This window comes from Vicia villosa, unplaced genomic scaffold, assembly GCF_029867415.1.
Source record: "Vicia villosa cultivar HV-30 ecotype Madison, WI unplaced genomic scaffold, Vvil1.0 ctg.005101F_1_1, whole genome shotgun sequence".
Taxonomy (NCBI): Eukaryota; Viridiplantae; Streptophyta; class Magnoliopsida; order Fabales; family Fabaceae; genus Vicia; species Vicia villosa.
Window position 1 is genome coordinate 23957 of NW_026706573.1, and position 17239 is coordinate 41195.

Here is a 17239-nt window from a genome sequence, read left to right on the forward strand (position 1 = left end):
GCAAGAGTGCCATCAACAAATTTTACTTTGTTCTTGGAGATAAGAGCCACCTTCATCGATCTGCACCAGATTTGATAATTCTTGTTATCAAGCACAGGTTGAACGAGAATAAGAGATGGATTCTCATTCGAATGCATATAATATGGATTGGAGGGATTGATAGCAAAATCAGAGTAAGAAATCACCATTGTTGAGGGGATTTAGCAAGAAGGGAAATTGAATAACGAAGAAAAAAAAAAGAAGAAGATGAATCGCGGAAAAAAATTCGGTTTCGAACTGATACCATGTTAACTTTGGAATATCAGAGGAGAGAAATTCATTAAAAAAAGTATATTCATTATAAAACCCTAATTGCAATATACAAGTGTAATCAATATATAGTAAACTAGGGAACTAACTACCTCCTAACTTAGCTCCTAATTTTGCTCCGAACTTAGCCAAGACTAATTCAGTTACAAAGATTAATTAGAGTTATTATTTACATCATTATTTTCATCATGTAATAATAACATCAAGCAATCATGTCATTATTACCATTGAACTTTATAGTGCTTAAACCAGTAATAGTTTTGTGTTATAACTAAACTTGATGCATTGCATTGTAGTAAAGTTTATAGCATAATTTGTAACAGTTTTGTGTTATAACTAAGCTTAAGACCACCAAAATATGAATTTAATATTCCTAACATAGACATAATATCTTTCATCATCTAAATATTACTTATTTTTCACTTGCATTAAATGTCAATTGCATTATTCTCATAGTAGGCTTCCAATACAATCTAGATTTATGAAGAGTGGAAGAAGCAAAACAATATATTTATATTTAATAATATATTATAATGGAAATTTTATGCATGAGTTATCTCCATAAATCAAAACACTACTCATTATTAATTTCTAGTTCATGTTAATTCTAACTCTAATTAAATTTTATTTTATTATTGAAGTAAGAAAATATGATAAACTAACAAAAAGAAGAAAAGAAAAAGAGAGGAGAAAGAGTATTTCGTAAAAATAAAACATTAAAGGGAAGAGTGAAAAAAAAAGCTAAGCCTAAGGGAAAGTTGAAAAAAAATAAAGTATATAATGGGGTTTGAAGCCATTATTTTACTAAAATTCCGTCGTTTAATAAACTGCCATAATTAAACCGTCATAATTTACGCAATTTTTTGTAGTATATTCCGTTGGTGGCAAGTTCAATCCTAAGGTTCCTTGACTCAAGGGAAAATTATGGCAATAACGTATCAATTTTCTTCCATTGCAATGAATCAGGTACATGGCAAATTTTTTCAACATATAATCTTTCATATACACGCCATCTAGTATTCTTTGTATCATTTATATTAGCAAACAGTATCTTGAACTTTTGAATTATTTGTGGGGTACCACATCACCTTGGAAAGAACGTCCTTTCTAGTAACACCATCATCATCTTCACCACCATTATCCTTCTTCTAGTAGCATGACTCCCCACATCTCGGGCTCTCCTTCAAATTTCTATACTTTTTCCTATATATAATACACAATCATTATAACATACATGTATTTTGACGTAGTATAAACCCATTAGACACAGTAACTTCTTGACCTCATAACTATGGTTCGACAATGTGTTACCTTTTGGAAGCATTTATTACAACAATTCAAGCAATTTAGTGAATCTTTTACCCGTCCAGCCACCTCTTGCCTTAAGATTAAATAGTCTTAACACACTTGACAGTCTTGCAAAAATTTTGCATCTCAGATATAACGACTCTTCCAAATCACTTTGCAAAGTATCTTTGACATGTTCTTTCTTAAATCATTTACTCCAATATCAAGGATCATATCTTCTAGAGTATCAGTCATAAATTCATCATCTTAAACTTTATATGATGTAGGTCTCTTTTGTCAATTCACCATGCCATACCCATTTCGTGTAATTTTGAACAATTTCATCGCAACCATAATGAGTGGGTTGTGCTTTCAATCAAGCAAAGAAAATTAGATGCCAAAGCATGGGGGATAAATGCACTTCAAAGCCAAGCAAATATCCAAAATAGTGATTTTTTGAATTTTTCCTTGCAAAAAATATTTCTACTAATTTCCAAGTGATCTATACCACTAAATACCAAATTTAATTCAGATTCAAATGAGTCTTCCTCCCTAAACCAAACCAAAACACCTAAAACAAATCTAAAATCAACTTCAAGATTAGTAAGGACATACCCAATCAATTAAGAATTTTGTGCCACATTAGAGACACAACTTCACATTAAACAAAACATAATTTTACATAATTTCCTATGAGAGAATTGCTCCTTGAAAAGGAATTTTACATATCATTATTCAATATATTTTTTAATATTGTGATAAGATATTTCAAAAAATAAATAAGTTTTTTAAAGGACATATGAGAAATACAATCAAAATTGTTATTTAAAGGCATACAAAATTTAGATTATATAATTAAGGTCAAATATTTGTGTTATTTTAATTTTGAAAATCATGTAATTCTTTGGGATGGTTGGGAATTCAATTAAAATTTTGAAGTTCGATAAAAAAGTAAAGAAAATATAATAAAAAAATATATCTAGTATTTAAATATATGAATAATTCTATTGCATTAAATCAAACACACATGAAAAAAGTGAAAGTGCGTCTTCTCTTAGACTCTAATCACTTTTATATTGTCAAATATTTCATGCTCTCATACAAAGAAAATAAAAACATACAGTTAATAATTTTAAAACTCTAATTATAAAGTACAAATTATTTTAGAAAACTTGCTATCAACTCATCATACTCAGAAAAGTCTTCTCTAATTTCATATAAGACTTCATCTATTAGTGTCCAATCATTTTCAACATGATCTTTCAACATATCTTCTAATATATCTTGGTTGACAGAAACAATGGGTTGCATATCTGAGATGTATAGCAAAAATTCAGAGGATATTTCTTGTGAATTTAGCAACCCACTTATTAAAACATCATCCATATTGTTCTCTTTATCCTCAATCTCTAAAGAAAAACAAGAAAAATCTCCAACTTCATTAAATTCTTTATTCCCAATAATCTTTTCTGTACAGGTGGAAGATCTGGGAGAAATATTTTTCCCTACCTCGACAATTTTTTGTTTTTTAACCTGAAAATAATGTATAACGATAAAACATTAAGTTAAAATGTAAAAATGATTTTTTATATGACCACATTATCAATAAAAATAATTTGATGCATCTTGGCCGTATAATTTAGTTTTTTCTTAACTATAGGGACAGTAGAAGGAAATAAATTGGAAACCCTTACTTGAGAGACTTGAGAGATGTTGTTTTCATTAGCCTCAAATTCAAAATTATTTTCTTCATCATTATCCTCTAACTCCTAAAAAATTATCAAAACAAGTATAAGTAAAGAACTATAAATAAAATTTTATCTAATATTATAATTTATAAATAATACAATATATATATATATATATATATATATATATATATATATATATATATATATATATATATATATATATATATATATATATATATATATATATATATATATATAATCTTTTTACTCACCACATTTTTCTTTCTTTTTCTGCTGTCCAACTTGGCATATCCTTCGGGAAGTAATTTGTTTACAACCTCTGTAACGGATCGTAATTTTCTATCTCCAGTGACGGTTGAGTGAATATAGTACTTCATGAAATAAAATAAATAACATAAATATTTTTTGTTATTATCATTAACAAATATCTACATTATTTGCCATATAATTACATAATAAAAATATTATACCATTGACATATGTAAAATTAAATAGAATTCCAAAATAATAAGAACATATGAAATTTTGTAGTAAAATAAATAAATTTTAATATTATCATTCAATTGCAAATGATTGAGTTCAATATTATTGAGATCTACATAAATAAAAAATATTGATTTTTTTTACCGTATCGCAAGTTTTAGATTCTCTCTTTCGACATTCAACTTCCCAACTTGTAAGATTAGGCAACATATTGTCTATACCAGGAAAACATGTAGTATCAAAGTCTAGGGGAAATGAAAAAGAAAAGGTTTTTCTTTTGATTAGTATTGTTGTCAAATGCTTCCCTCGTCTTCTTGATGATTCAGATTCCTATAAAAACAATATAATCATATACAACAATATAAATTAAAAAATATTTTTAGTTACTCAATTATCTATAGTATTCATTTTAAAAGAATTAAAAGATGAACTTTAATTAGACCTTGGAGACAACAACAAAAAATTTGTAATGATTTTCGATTAAGAATATAAAATAAAAAAGATTAATTATTTAGCCTCCAACCACTGTCTTGTTGCTTCAACTTTAAAGCACTAAACAAAATGACGTATTTATAAAATCAGAATAAATAAATAATGAATAGGAGAATACATACTTGAATAGGTGTAATTACAGCATTTGCTTCAACCATTTCGCGACATTCGGATCTAAATCCTTGTACTATGTTCTGTATCACATAAGAAGATAGATAGATAACATTAGCTATAAGAACTGTTGTATATTGAATAGAAAAATTTATCAAAATAAACAAAAAATACTTACATTGATATTATCACTAAGCAGGTGAGCCAATGCCATGAACAAAATTTCCTTCATTATTGCTCATTCTTTGAAATGCTAGTAAATATTTTTTTTGAATCTCTGAAAGTTCTCACCTCAACACTGTTAGTATATGACTTGGGGACAAATGATTATGTAACTGCATTATATAGAGAATGAAAGATTGCAAGTGTTAAAACTAAATAGTATAAAATATTAAAATAATAAAAAACATACTTACCATTAACAATTAAATAGTATATAAAATTACGTGTAAGAAAAATATGGAATATAATAAATATTATAGTATGATAATTTTTAAGGTTCATGTACATTAATTGAATGAGTTGAATATATTTCCATATTGCAAAATTCTTGAATATTATATGGATATATTCCATCAAAAAATTATGGGAAAAACAAAAAATAATAAAGAAATTATAATCTTTCTTAAATTGTTAAAAAAATAAAAACAATTTCCATTTATTATATTTATGTTAAGCAAATTTGCAAATAATACCTTTAAAGAAAAATACACTTACCAAAAAAAAAATATATTGAATATTTGACTATATTATACAAAAATTGTAATAAATACATTTAAAGTAATAGTATGGTGAAATTAAATTATTTTCTAATTACCAAATTTATTTTCTAATAATAATATTTTACTATAAAACGAAGGATGGAAGAACCTAAATGGAAAAATAGATTTTTTTTTACAATAATATAATATTCTATGATTGTTGTTTGGGTTCATTCCCCTTTTCTTATATTTCAATATATATATATATATATATATATATATATATATATATATATATATATATATATATATATATATATATATATATATATATATATATATATATATATATATATATATATATATATATATATATAAAGAGATTTGATCGTTTAAATAAGGAGATGGATGATATAACATGTACCAAAAGTTACAATAAAGACATCAATCAATACAATTAGAAGTACTAAAAGTTACAAGCATAGGAATCAAAACAGACATCCACAAGACATATCTTAAAAATTACACTTTAAGAGTTGCACCATAATAGAGGATTTAGTTAAAGTTCAAGCTATTAAGAAAAAGTTCAAATGAAATATTTTTTTTCTAAAAAAATCACGTTTGTTGTTACTAGAAAACACAGGCTCATTTCAAATGCTCAACCTGGTCTAAATCATAATAAAGTCTCCTAGACTTTGCTATACCACCTAACGAAAGAGAAATCTCAAAAAGAAGATTAAACTTCCTTAAAAGAAAGTGGTATGCAAAGAACACCAAGAAAGTATCATCCCTTGCATGCTTTCAAACCCACTTATCTCTATTCAAGAAAAAATCTACGTCTTCGAATAATTCTTGGAAAAACTGCCTATGTCGAACCGTAATTGTTCCACCTCAGCATTTTGTTATCCTTCTGGGTTTGTAACGATAGAGCCAAGATCGCACATAATCAATGGTTTTACAATCTTTTTTACAATTTGGCTACAACACACAATTCAACTTAAGACCGGGGTTCTAGGGATTAGTGAGATTTTAAGATCTAGATCAATATCTTGACAACCTTAATCTCCTGATTGATTAAAATTTATTTTATCTAAGAAGCTGTCATCAAAGTTCATTACCGCAAAACCTCCACAACAAAATAATATTTGAAGATGCCGATACCAAAATTATAATTATGGTTAGTCCACACCAAAATGGTCGCGGTCAATATCACACCGAAAGCTTTTAGAGACCGCAATGGTTGTTAAAAACCTAGGTTTTTTTTTAATAAGCAATTGATTGATAATGCTCGCACTAGGGGTGCAACCCTTACAAAAAGAAACGCTCCTAAAGGTTAAAAAAATCGGATAAGGGAAGTTTAAACCATTCGTAATAAGATGGTCTAAACTTAGGATATCCGACACACAACCAACGCCAAGCTAGGAAAACTATATTAGTACAAATAACATCGAAGCAAAACCCCTCGTCGTTGAAGATTATGGCATTCCTCGATAGACAAAGACTCCAAACGGTAGCAAACCAAACAAAAAGTATTAGAGTTCTACGCTTTCTATTCTTCACCTTTATTTGTAAGTCACCATAGGACAAGAACTCCTCAAAGTTGATTTCCTCCTTAATGCCTAACCACCCAAAAATATGATTCCAAATCACCCTCACCTCTTGGCAAAGAAAGAAAAGATGAGATGTAGATTCCAAAACAATACCACAAAAGCCACAATTTGGATTAATATTAGTAAGACCTCTAATCCATAATTGGTCCTTAGTTGGAAGCCTATCAATTAAAAATCTCCAAGCAAACAACTTGATTTTAGGCGGAAGATTAAGATCCCACATAGCATTCAACCATCCAATTAAAGTAGAGTCCCATCCAAAAGGTTTAGAGTTGTTTACCATGGAAGAGATGCTAGCCACGGAAAATTCCTTCTCCGTATTAATAGACCACTCGAAATTGTCGTTCTCGAACTCGCGAGGAAGGTGGTTGTTAACCAACAAGCTGAACCGGTTCAAGCTAGGCGAGACTGCCGCTGCTGCCCATGCTGCTGAATTATCTGCCAAAAGCTAACCCACAGAGGGAAGTTTATATATTTGTTACCAAAGTAAGCTTCACGGATATATTATTATTAGGAGAATATGAAAGTAATCTAGAGTTCTTTATGCATCAGAGCAAAACACTCAAGTTATTTTCAATCCGTACCATATATGTTTGTTATATTTTCACAATACATCAAATCTAAACATTCCTACTAAACCTACTAGACATATATTTCCACGATTCAACAAACCTAATCATTCCTACTGAACCCACAAAGATGTAATATTCTTAATTGTCTATTGATTATGCGTCAAAAATAGCATAGTACCTGTAAGCTTTTGCCATTAAGAAGCCCTATGTTGTAATTAGGATGAATACTCTTTAACCAACTAGATAAAGCATACACCACTCCCTTCCATCCAGTCTTTTCGATAAAATATGGCTTTCCATGGCAGAGTCAGAGCCAAAATATTATCGAAAAGACCGCTTTGGGATGCCGTCATTAGGGATTATGGCGAAAAACCTGCAATATCAGCAGAAATTTCATTACTCTAATTATAACTAACCCTAATTAGAAAGGGAATGAACATTAAGCGAATTTCCTAAAACCTAAAACCTAACAGAACTTAAACCTAAAGAAAACGAAAAATTCCTAAACAAATAGCATTTGAAAATGAAAAGTTGTAAAACCTAATAGATACCATTTGATAACGAAAACTAAAACTCGTAAAACCTTAAATATATAGCATTTGAAGCTGGTGTTTGCTGGCAGCACACGGTCTTTATGGGCTCTACTGAAGCCGTGGAAGCGGTGACTTCCAGCCCTGGTTTAGCGACTCAGTGGTTAAACTGCTTGGCAATGCTGGAATCGGTTCAGCAAGGGGATAGCGAGGAGGATGGGTTCGTTTGGAAGCTTAATCCGAATGGCATTTTCTCGGTGGCCAGCATCTCCTCTCTGTGTTCTCGAGCTAAGCCTTGTGCTTGGCAGCCGGTAACTCTTAGCATCTTGAAAATTTTATGGGGTTTAGATCTTCCGGCTAGGATTGCTATCTTTGCTTGGAGGTTTTTTGTCGCGAGGCTACCTACTATTGATTCTCTTATTGCTAGAAATATGGCTAACATCAGTAATTTGAGCTGTGTGTTTTGTGGGGATCAATTGGAGACTATTTTGCATTTGTTCTTCGACTGCCAGGTTTCGCAGAATGTGTGGCAGTGGGTATATTGTTGGATTGGGGACAAAACTCAGCTTTCTTTGGAAGAATTTAAAGAATTTATGGTGGTCCAAGAGAAGGTGAAGAAAGCTAGGGATAGGGTGAAACTTAATTTTATATGGATCTCATTAATTTGGAGTCTTTGACTTATGCGAAATTCTATTATAATCGAGCAAGCTCCGTTTAATTTTGAGTTGGTTGTTTATAATGTAATGATCTTTTCTTGGAGTTGGTTAGCTAGAACAAGAGTGCCAAATTCTTTTTCTAGATTTTATGAGTGGTACAAGTTACCGATGTGTTGTTTCGAGAACTTGTAATTCGGTGTAAGGGTTGCACCCCTAGTGCGATTTCTTAATTTCATTTGCCTTTAAAAAAAAAAGAAAACTAAAAAACCCAAAATAAAAAATGGGATACAAATTACTAACCAGTTTGAACCTTCAAATGCGCCTTCGCCATCGTGTTCCCCAAGAAACAATTGTTTCACTTTCAATTTTGCCTAATCAGACTTTCTAATTCGAGCGTTTCCACTACTTTCATCGACTCCATGAACTCTTCGTGTGTTAGGGTTTCTCTAAGATAAAAAAACAAAAATAAAAATGACAAATCAATATATTTTTATTCTCTTAAGTCACTAATACATGTAATGATTTTTTTTTAAAATTTAATCTCCAGATCAATGTCAAATAGACATCACGTGGTAACTAAATTTGACTTGACTAACAGAACTGACAAACATGACACACACAACTTTGAAGAATTAAGGGATTTAATTAGTCTTTTTTAAAAATTAAGAGATATAAATGAACCTCAAGATATAGATAAGAAACCAAAAAAGATTATTTAGTTTGTTTTAGCTAAGTTGTCATCAAGGTATGTCCATTACTATGAAAACGACTAAGACACAGCAACAAGATGCTTGTTGCGTTTTCTGTCAAATGCAACTGCAAGAATTAAATCATCTTCTACTGTTTCGTCCAACTCTGAAGCCATGAAGGAGGAAGATTCAAAGTTGGTTGGAATTAGACATTGTTGATTCTGGGGACTGTTGTAGTCTTCTGCTAAATTGGGTGGACGTCATGGCCGGAAAGATGTCAAGTTGCAGGGTAGGTGTAATTTGGTTAACAACATCTTGGTGTATTTAAAAGCACATAAATGATATTGTATTTAACAATGCAATCGTCGATATCGATGAAATTTTCTTTAAGATTATTTGGTATTCTTGGTGGTGGCTTGCAATAGTTTCAAAAGATAGAATTAGATGTAATTTGTTCAAAAAGAATTAATAAACTTACACTATTTTTAACACCTACACCTACATTTATACCTACAATGCATTTTTTTTATTTTTAATAATTTTTTATGTTTTGATTTATGTGCCAGAACAAATGCTTTTGTTAATATTGTTGGTATTTTAAGTAGTAGTGATAGTTTAGAATGTAGCTGGATAGTGTAAAGTGCGTTGGTTTATAGTTGAAAGATAGTAGCAAGTAGTGTGTGAGCTAGTATCGGAGTATGGCAACACATAAGTAATCAATTTGTTGTAGGAGGAGAGTAGTAGTAGAATGAAGCCTTAATAGTAGAATGGACCTTAAAGGCTAAAATACAATGACACATATGTTTGTCTATTTATTGATGCTTAAGGATGTTTCTAGAATAGAGTTATCTAGGCTTTTGTGCTCTATCTGAACTCGAGCCTTAATTGCCATAGGTTTACGATATTAGTTGGATTTGAAATTAAGAGGGTCGGAATGTTAGGGTACATGATCTCCCCTCTCTCACTTTTAGTTTTGGGTTTGAAACCAAATAGAGTCGGGTCGTGTAGCTACCTGTACTCCTTTGTGTTTGAGCTAGAGACCTCATTTTCTAGTTTTAATAAAATTCTTGATGACAAGAAGAAATAGTTTGCTACGCCCTGTGAATGATCGAACGTAGCTCTGATACCACTGTTGGTATTTTAAGTAGTAGTGATAGTTTAAAATGTAGTTAGATAATGTAAAGAGCTTTGGTTTTATAGTTGAAAGATAGTAGTAAGTATTGTGTGAGCTATAGTATTGGAGCATGGCAACACATAAGTAATCAATTTGTTGTAGGAGGAGAGTAATAGTAGAATGAAGCCTTCATTGTTATTGATATGGGACCTTATCACTTCCTTGAAACTCCTCCTTCAATGTGTTCCACGCATCTTTGGCAGTCTTAGCTCTCATAATTCTTCGAAAAATTGCATCAGTCACGGCTTGTTGCAAGGTGAACAACGCCTTCGAATTTTTCTGTTTATTTTTCTTCAACTCCTTTTCTTGAGTTGCATTAAGAGTTGAAGTATCCGCGGGAATAGTGAAGCCTTCTTCTACTATGTCCCAAAACTCTTGAGATGAAAAAAATGTTTCTATTTTAACACTCCAGAAATCATAATTTTCACCATTGAAAATAGGGACAGAAATAGATGATGATTGAGTGGTGTTATCCATAGTTTAGAAATTGTTTTTGGAATGTGATAGGAAGTTATCCTACCAAGACTATGAAATTAGGGTTCAACAATAAAAAGAGAAAAAACATTAAAATTAAGCTAAAATAGAGATAAAATTAACTTTTGATTTCTTTGATTGATTCTAAATGTCTCTATGAGACTACAATATATACTACTCTAAATGGATATTAAACCTAAAAGCCCAACAACTATTAAAGGCCCAAATACAACTAGAATTCAATAACAACATTAATAACTAATATTATAAATATCATTATACTCCTCTATCATTACTCACCCCTTTAAAAACAACCTTGTCCTCAAGGTTGTAGAGAAGAAAAGAAATTGTTGATAGAATAATGTCTTAGATCCCACTGTTAAGGTATGGCATTAAAGCATCATGATGGTCTAATATATATAGTTTATTCCTTTGAATGGCCTCATCTATTGTGAACCCATCTAAACTATATGCTATGTGCTTTTCTTGGATGGAACTGTTTTGGTCTCCATAGACACTAGGATCTAGCTTGCTTACTGGAGGAAACTTTTGGATACGGATATTGATAACAGGGTTAACTCCAGCAAGAATTTCTCTTGCAAACTCCTCGCCGGTCCTCCATGCAGTATTACTAGCGTTGATCACATCAGACACAGGAAATTTAAGGAATTTCTCACCATCATTCCTTACAAGTTCCGTAAGAATCTCATAAGGAATAAGTTCTATAACCTTACTCTGCAAAGCTCCACTTGGAATCTTAAAACTTCCCTCATAAATATCAATCACATCTTCAAAATTATCAAACTCATTAATAGTTTTGTCGCACAGAGATTTAAGCTCCGGAAGCAGAACCTGAGCAACTGATTTGAGTGCATAAGCTTGAAAGTCAGAAAAATTTATATAGCCAAATTGTTCATCTCTTGGTACATAAACATTTAGATTCAAAACATGCAGTCTTGACTCAGTTTTAGGAGCTGTTTTGGTATGTGGACGACTAGTTCTTCCTCGACGTAGATAAGGAAACTGTTGTGATCCTCCGATAACGGGACGTGCATAATCTGGACCATCAACTGGAGTTCCTAAGTCATTGTAACAAGCATAGTCATATACTTTTTCCCACTCATTGAGTTTTCCAACTCCTTTACCATGGAGGGCTGCAAGTTCTTCCACTTCCTTCTCCAAACAGTGTTGAACGAATTGTTGTGAAAAACACGCCAGGAACAATGACGATGTTTGAATGAATATCTTATCTGGTGGTTTCGGCGGCGGCACAGATAAAATCTTTGACGCTTGAGGTTCAGTAGCATCAGACCCAATCAGTTTTGATTTTTTATACAGCTCTTCGAGTTCTTCTCTTTGCTTAAAAGAATCAGTGATGTTTGAGATGTCTTCACCTTTACTATAAACATGGCTCTTGCTTTCTTCCTTCACCGAAACTTTGGATGGCTGTATATTGCTAGCATTTGTAAGTTTGGCATCATCCACCACACTCATTCTATCATAGGCAAGTGTTCTCATGAAACAAGGAACAATTAGTTTATCACATATGCCATATTCATTGCTGTCCGCATTACGTTCCATTGAAGTTTCAGGCCTTATAGGTGCAGGCACAGGCTTAACTGATGCATCAATAGCACCAATAGAAACAGGTTCGGGTGGGCTAATATAGGCGAGCGGCTTTACCATCTTTTCAAGAGTTTCTTCAATTTCTTCATCACTCAATTTTTCACTTCCTCTTTTCTTAAGAATTTTATCACAAAAAGTAGCAAGAAATTCTGCACTATAGTTTCCATCACAGTCTCCTCTGATTCGAAGACCTTGTCCTTCCCCAATCTTTTCCTCGTCATACTCAGCTTCAAAATAAACAATGGAACCAGTATCTTCCAACGCAAGCTCATCAGAAACATAGAGAGGTATTTTATCAAACACCTTATATGCATTATGTTCTAAAACGTCATTAAACAACAATACCTTCGCGTCAGTCACGTGCGAGTTAAAAACAGATGTTGTTGTTGCAGTCGTAGATGATGTTCCACCAAACAGAGTTGATGTTATCGAAGAAGATGAAGTTCCTTCAAACGGTGTCGTGTAAGACGCAAATTCAAACGGAGTCGAAGAAGTCGAGGACGATGAAGGTGCCCCAAACAACGTTGAAGAAATCGAAGAAGCCGAGGTAGGTGCTCCAAATGGTGAAGAATCCGGCGGTGCTCCAAATGGCGTCAAAGAAGATGCTTCAAACATATTCGGAGAAGGAGTTTGTTGTTTTGATTGTTGTTCTGCTATGTGAATTGGGTATGATAATTCTTCCTCTAATAGTTTCCTCCCTAACTTCCCCATTCTCCTTCTTCTAAATCCCTTCAAACTGAGAGAATCGGACCGTGGTCGGGTTGCATCTTGTGATTTCAATGTCGACGTAACATGTTTTCTGTTCATCATTCTTTTTCCCATTTTGTGTATGTCGTTTCTAACAGATAATAAGAAAGGTACCCTCGAAGACAACTGACGTGGTTTCTTTTTTTCTAGATCTATTGGATTCCATGGTGAAGGTGGTGAATGTAATGTGTATTGTTGTGGGGAGACGGGTGGATAATCATTAAAACCCAAACTTTGTGAAGTAATAGTATAAGTTGTGTCAGTGGGATAAAATGGAGGAGTGTTCCATGGATATGAATAAGTAGTATGTGGTGAATATCCATGAGTTAAATACAAATTTGGAGATGAGGATCCAAGAGTGTAACAAGGTGTAAAGATTTCCCATGGGAAAGATGGAAATGAGGTTGTGGTGGAAGTTGTGAAAGAGGAGTTTGTGGAATGGATAGGAGGAAAACTCCATGAATGATATGAAGGTGTGTGATGAGGGTAATCCATAGGAGGATTTGAGTACATGGATGAAAGCACCAATTGATAGGAAGTTATCCTACCAAGACTATGAAATTAGGGTTCAACAATAAAAAGAGAAAAAACATTAAAATTAAGCTAAAATAGAGATAAAATTAACTTTTGATTTCTTTGATTGATTCTAAATGTCTCTATGAGACTACAATATATACTACTCTAAATGGATATTAAACCTAAAAGCCCAACAACTATTAAAGGCCCAAATACAACTAGAATTCAATAACAACATTAATAACTAATATTATAAATATCATTATACTCCTCTATCAGAATGGGTTAATATTACAAAGGAAATTTTTGAAGTAGTTGGGAGGATTTTGGAATGGTAGGTAGGTAATATAACTACGCCCAATATAATTTCTTGGCAACACATAAGTAATCAATTTGTTGTAGGAGGAGAGTAATAGTAGAATGAAGCCTTAATAGAAGAATGGGCCTTATAGGTGCTTAAGGATGTTTCTAGAATAGAGTTATCTAGGCTTTTGTGGTCTTTTCTACATTACATTGACATAGAACTTGCTAGACTATAAGTACATCTAAGAATTATTGGAACACTCTAGAAACATGTAGCAACTTTAGACAATTCTAGTTTTCTCTAAACATTGTCATATATTTATGCTACTATATTCTAGAAATGTGCATCAATTTCAATAAATATATACGGTGTGTGAAAAAGCTGATGTATGCATAGCATCACTCTTTGTTCAAATGGTTACAAAATCCGTTTCTATATAATTAAATTATTGGGGCTGTATGCTATTATTATTTTTTTTGGTAAGGTTTAGAATATTGCTAGTACTCCATTCTTTTAATCACGAGTTACTTATTAAAATATGGGTATTGAAAAGTGCCAATATCAATACCATTTTTTTATGATAAAAAAAGTTATAGTTAATGCAGACTACGACCACTACTGCAACCAATATCACAATATCTATATTTATTGAAATCGTGAAAACATTTAAGCGACTCCAAAAAACCACGGTCGTTTTTTAAAACCTAGGATGTTATTTGACAAAAGCTAATATGCAGCCGGTAGTATATATTTTGTTTATCAGTGTAAACTTCACGTATAAATTATTATAGGAAGGATGTCAAGGTAATCTAGAATTCTTTATAAATCAGAGATAAATACTCGAGTTACAATTTTCAATCCTTTTCTCTCAGTCCTTTATTTGATTCCTACGAAAGATGTTTAAAATTACATTGCACTCAGAGTGAAAAGGAAAACTATAAAGAAAATTCTTTATTTATTTTTTTTCAAAAACTAGCAGTTTCAGAGATTAAAAATAAAATCCACATAAAATAGGCTGATTATATAACAAGAGAAGCTTATGCTTAAAGAGCTATTCTATGTGTACACGGTATTCCTACACCGTATGAATCCAGTTATTTAGTACTGTACAAAAACCAAAGCATATAAAAAAACTTATTAAAAAAACAAAATATATATCTAAATGAGTTTGTATACGTTGTTGTTGTTGGGGTAACTTTAAGGGTATGTTTGGATATCACGAAATGAACGGAGCGGAATGGAATGGAGCGGAGTGGAACGGAGCGGAACGAATGTACCATTCCATTGTTTGGAAATTTTAGAACGGAATAAGACAAATTGTTCATTCCGCCCAAATCGGAGGGGAAGGAATATGGTGGTAAGTGATGGAATGGAATGGAATCCATACCACTCCTTTCCGCTCCGCTCCATCCGTTTTTAAATTATCCAAACAACGGAATATCATTTTATTCCATTCCATTCCGCTCCGCTCCATCCGATTCCATCAATCCAAACAAAGCCTACACTTAGCATTTACAAATCTTGATTAATGCAGTATTTACAAATGTAATAAATATATAGATATAATATTCATAATTATCATATTTTCAGGATACATCAAATCTAATCATATCTACTGAACCTACATAGATGTAATATTCATGATTGTCATATTATGCTTTAAAAAAATCGTAGTACCTGTAAGCTTTTCCGACTTAGAACGATTGGTGTCCTCATAGGCGATTATGGGGAAAAACCAGCGGCTGATATTTGATTAAATTGATTCCAACCTAGAGAAATTCACACATATTCAACTGTTCACGTAATGATACCACTTTATAAAATTCAAAACTCTACATGACAATTTTTTTCTCGTGTCAAAGTTAGAAAAATACGTACCTCTTTAATTCGTCAATGGATATATGATAGCTTCGACTAAGCCACTGGTATGGAACCTAAAAGACAACGCCACATGGTTTGAATAAAACGAAAGGAATTCGAGATAAAATTGTCGGGGAAATTTTAGTTAAAAACCTTCATTATTGAAATCCAGGAATAAAGTAAGAGGGAATATTTGATTTTTTAGAGATAAGGAGATAAGTTCTGTTTAGTTTATCTGAGAAGAAAGGCTTCTTCATAAGGGTATTGTTTCTCCATAAATTGCATCACTTGCTCGCTTCTGGCGGAGGATTTTTTTGAAAAGAAAGTTTGTGAACGGAGAAGGGTTCTCATAGCCGCAGCTACAGGTTCCTTCGAGCAGGAGGTCGAAATCGAAAATGGTTCTAGGGTTTTGCAATGTTTTTCTCGGGAAGAGTGTTTTTCAATATTAAAGAATTTTATCCGTAAAAATATTAACGAATTTTATGAAAATACTTATTAATTTTATTTACTTTTCTTTATTTACTAGAAAAAAAATTTTTTTTAATCAAGATATATTATAGGAACCAAAAATTCTACAAAAGAGCAAGACAACCTCAAAGACAAAGAAAATTACCCAACCAAATACATCTTAAGAAAGATAAAGCAAAGGATCATTGCTAAAGTCATAGAAATTATAATTGGTACGAGTAATTTTCTCTATAAAAGACCACCTCCAAACGAGGGTCTTTATACTCCAAACGGTGTCAGAAACACTCCACAAATCATTCCGGAAAATAATCTCATTTCTAAGATTCTATATCGACCAACAAATAGCCAACCAAATAGTTCCTTCTCTACCGGGTTTCACCTTCTTGGATTTGTAAAAACTACACCACTTCCAAAAACTTCCCATGATACTAGCCAAACCAACATCCACAAAATCAACAAAACCAATCCAAGAAGCTATCTCCTTCCAAATAAAAGCGGAAACCCCACAGCCAAAAAATAGATGATATAAAGATTCCCTCTCTAAACCACAACACACACAAGCGATAGAGTTCGAGAAAGAAATACCTCCAACAAGAAGAAGATCCTTTGTAGGCTTCTATTATGAAAGCACCTCCACCCGAAAGTCTTGATTTTTTGAGGCACCACCAACTTCCAAAGGCTACTAAAAGAATTAAAGAATTCATTTTCGGGGCCAAAAGGAACATGGTAAGCGTTTGAAAGGGAATAACAACTTTTGACGGAGAATCTTTTATCCGCTTCCGCCCTCCACTCCACCTCATCTATCTCCATCCCCACCGGGTACGGCCCATCTAAAAAAGAACGGAGGTCGTGAACCTCCTCCATGGCAGCCCCCAAACCATTATCCGGAGAAGTACCGAAGTTCCCCCACTCCCACTC

At 32.3% G+C, this 17239-nt stretch overlaps 2 protein-coding genes across 7 annotated transcripts; one reads left to right on the forward strand and one right to left on the reverse strand.

Moving 5' to 3' along the window:
* Nucleotides 1-2660: 2660 nt before the first annotated feature.
* On the reverse strand, nt 2661-16253 carry LOC131642472 (uncharacterized). 6 transcript variants are annotated; one of them, XM_058912712.1, is made up of 12 exons: nt 16007-16253; nt 15872-15927; nt 15671-15762; nt 8764-8909; nt 7456-7650; nt 6986-7153; nt 4573-4729; nt 4406-4477; nt 3936-4121; nt 3560-3679; nt 3291-3365; nt 2663-3129 (listed from the first exon to the last, which is right to left on the reverse strand). In XM_058912712.1, exons 7-12 carry the CDS (start codon nt 4624-4626, stop codon nt 2755-2757), a joined length of 882 nt encoding a protein of 293 aa, XP_058768695.1. In that variant the 5' UTR covers nt 4627-4729; nt 6986-7153; nt 7456-7650; nt 8764-8909; nt 15671-15762; nt 15872-15927; nt 16007-16253; the 3' UTR covers nt 2663-2754. The 6 variants fall into 6 exon arrangements, with proteins under 6 accessions (XP_058768700.1, XP_058768695.1, XP_058768698.1 ...); XM_058912715.1 differs by having other exon boundaries at nt 4573-4671; nt 15872-16253; XM_058912713.1 differs by having other exon boundaries at nt 6656-7153; nt 15872-16253.
* LOC131642473 (uncharacterized) lies at nt 7912-8484 on the forward strand. Its single transcript, XM_058912718.1, has one exon. The coding sequence runs from the start codon at nt 7912-7914 to the stop codon at nt 8482-8484; it is 573 nt and encodes a 190-aa protein (XP_058768701.1).
* Nucleotides 16254-17239: the final 986 nt, after the last annotated feature.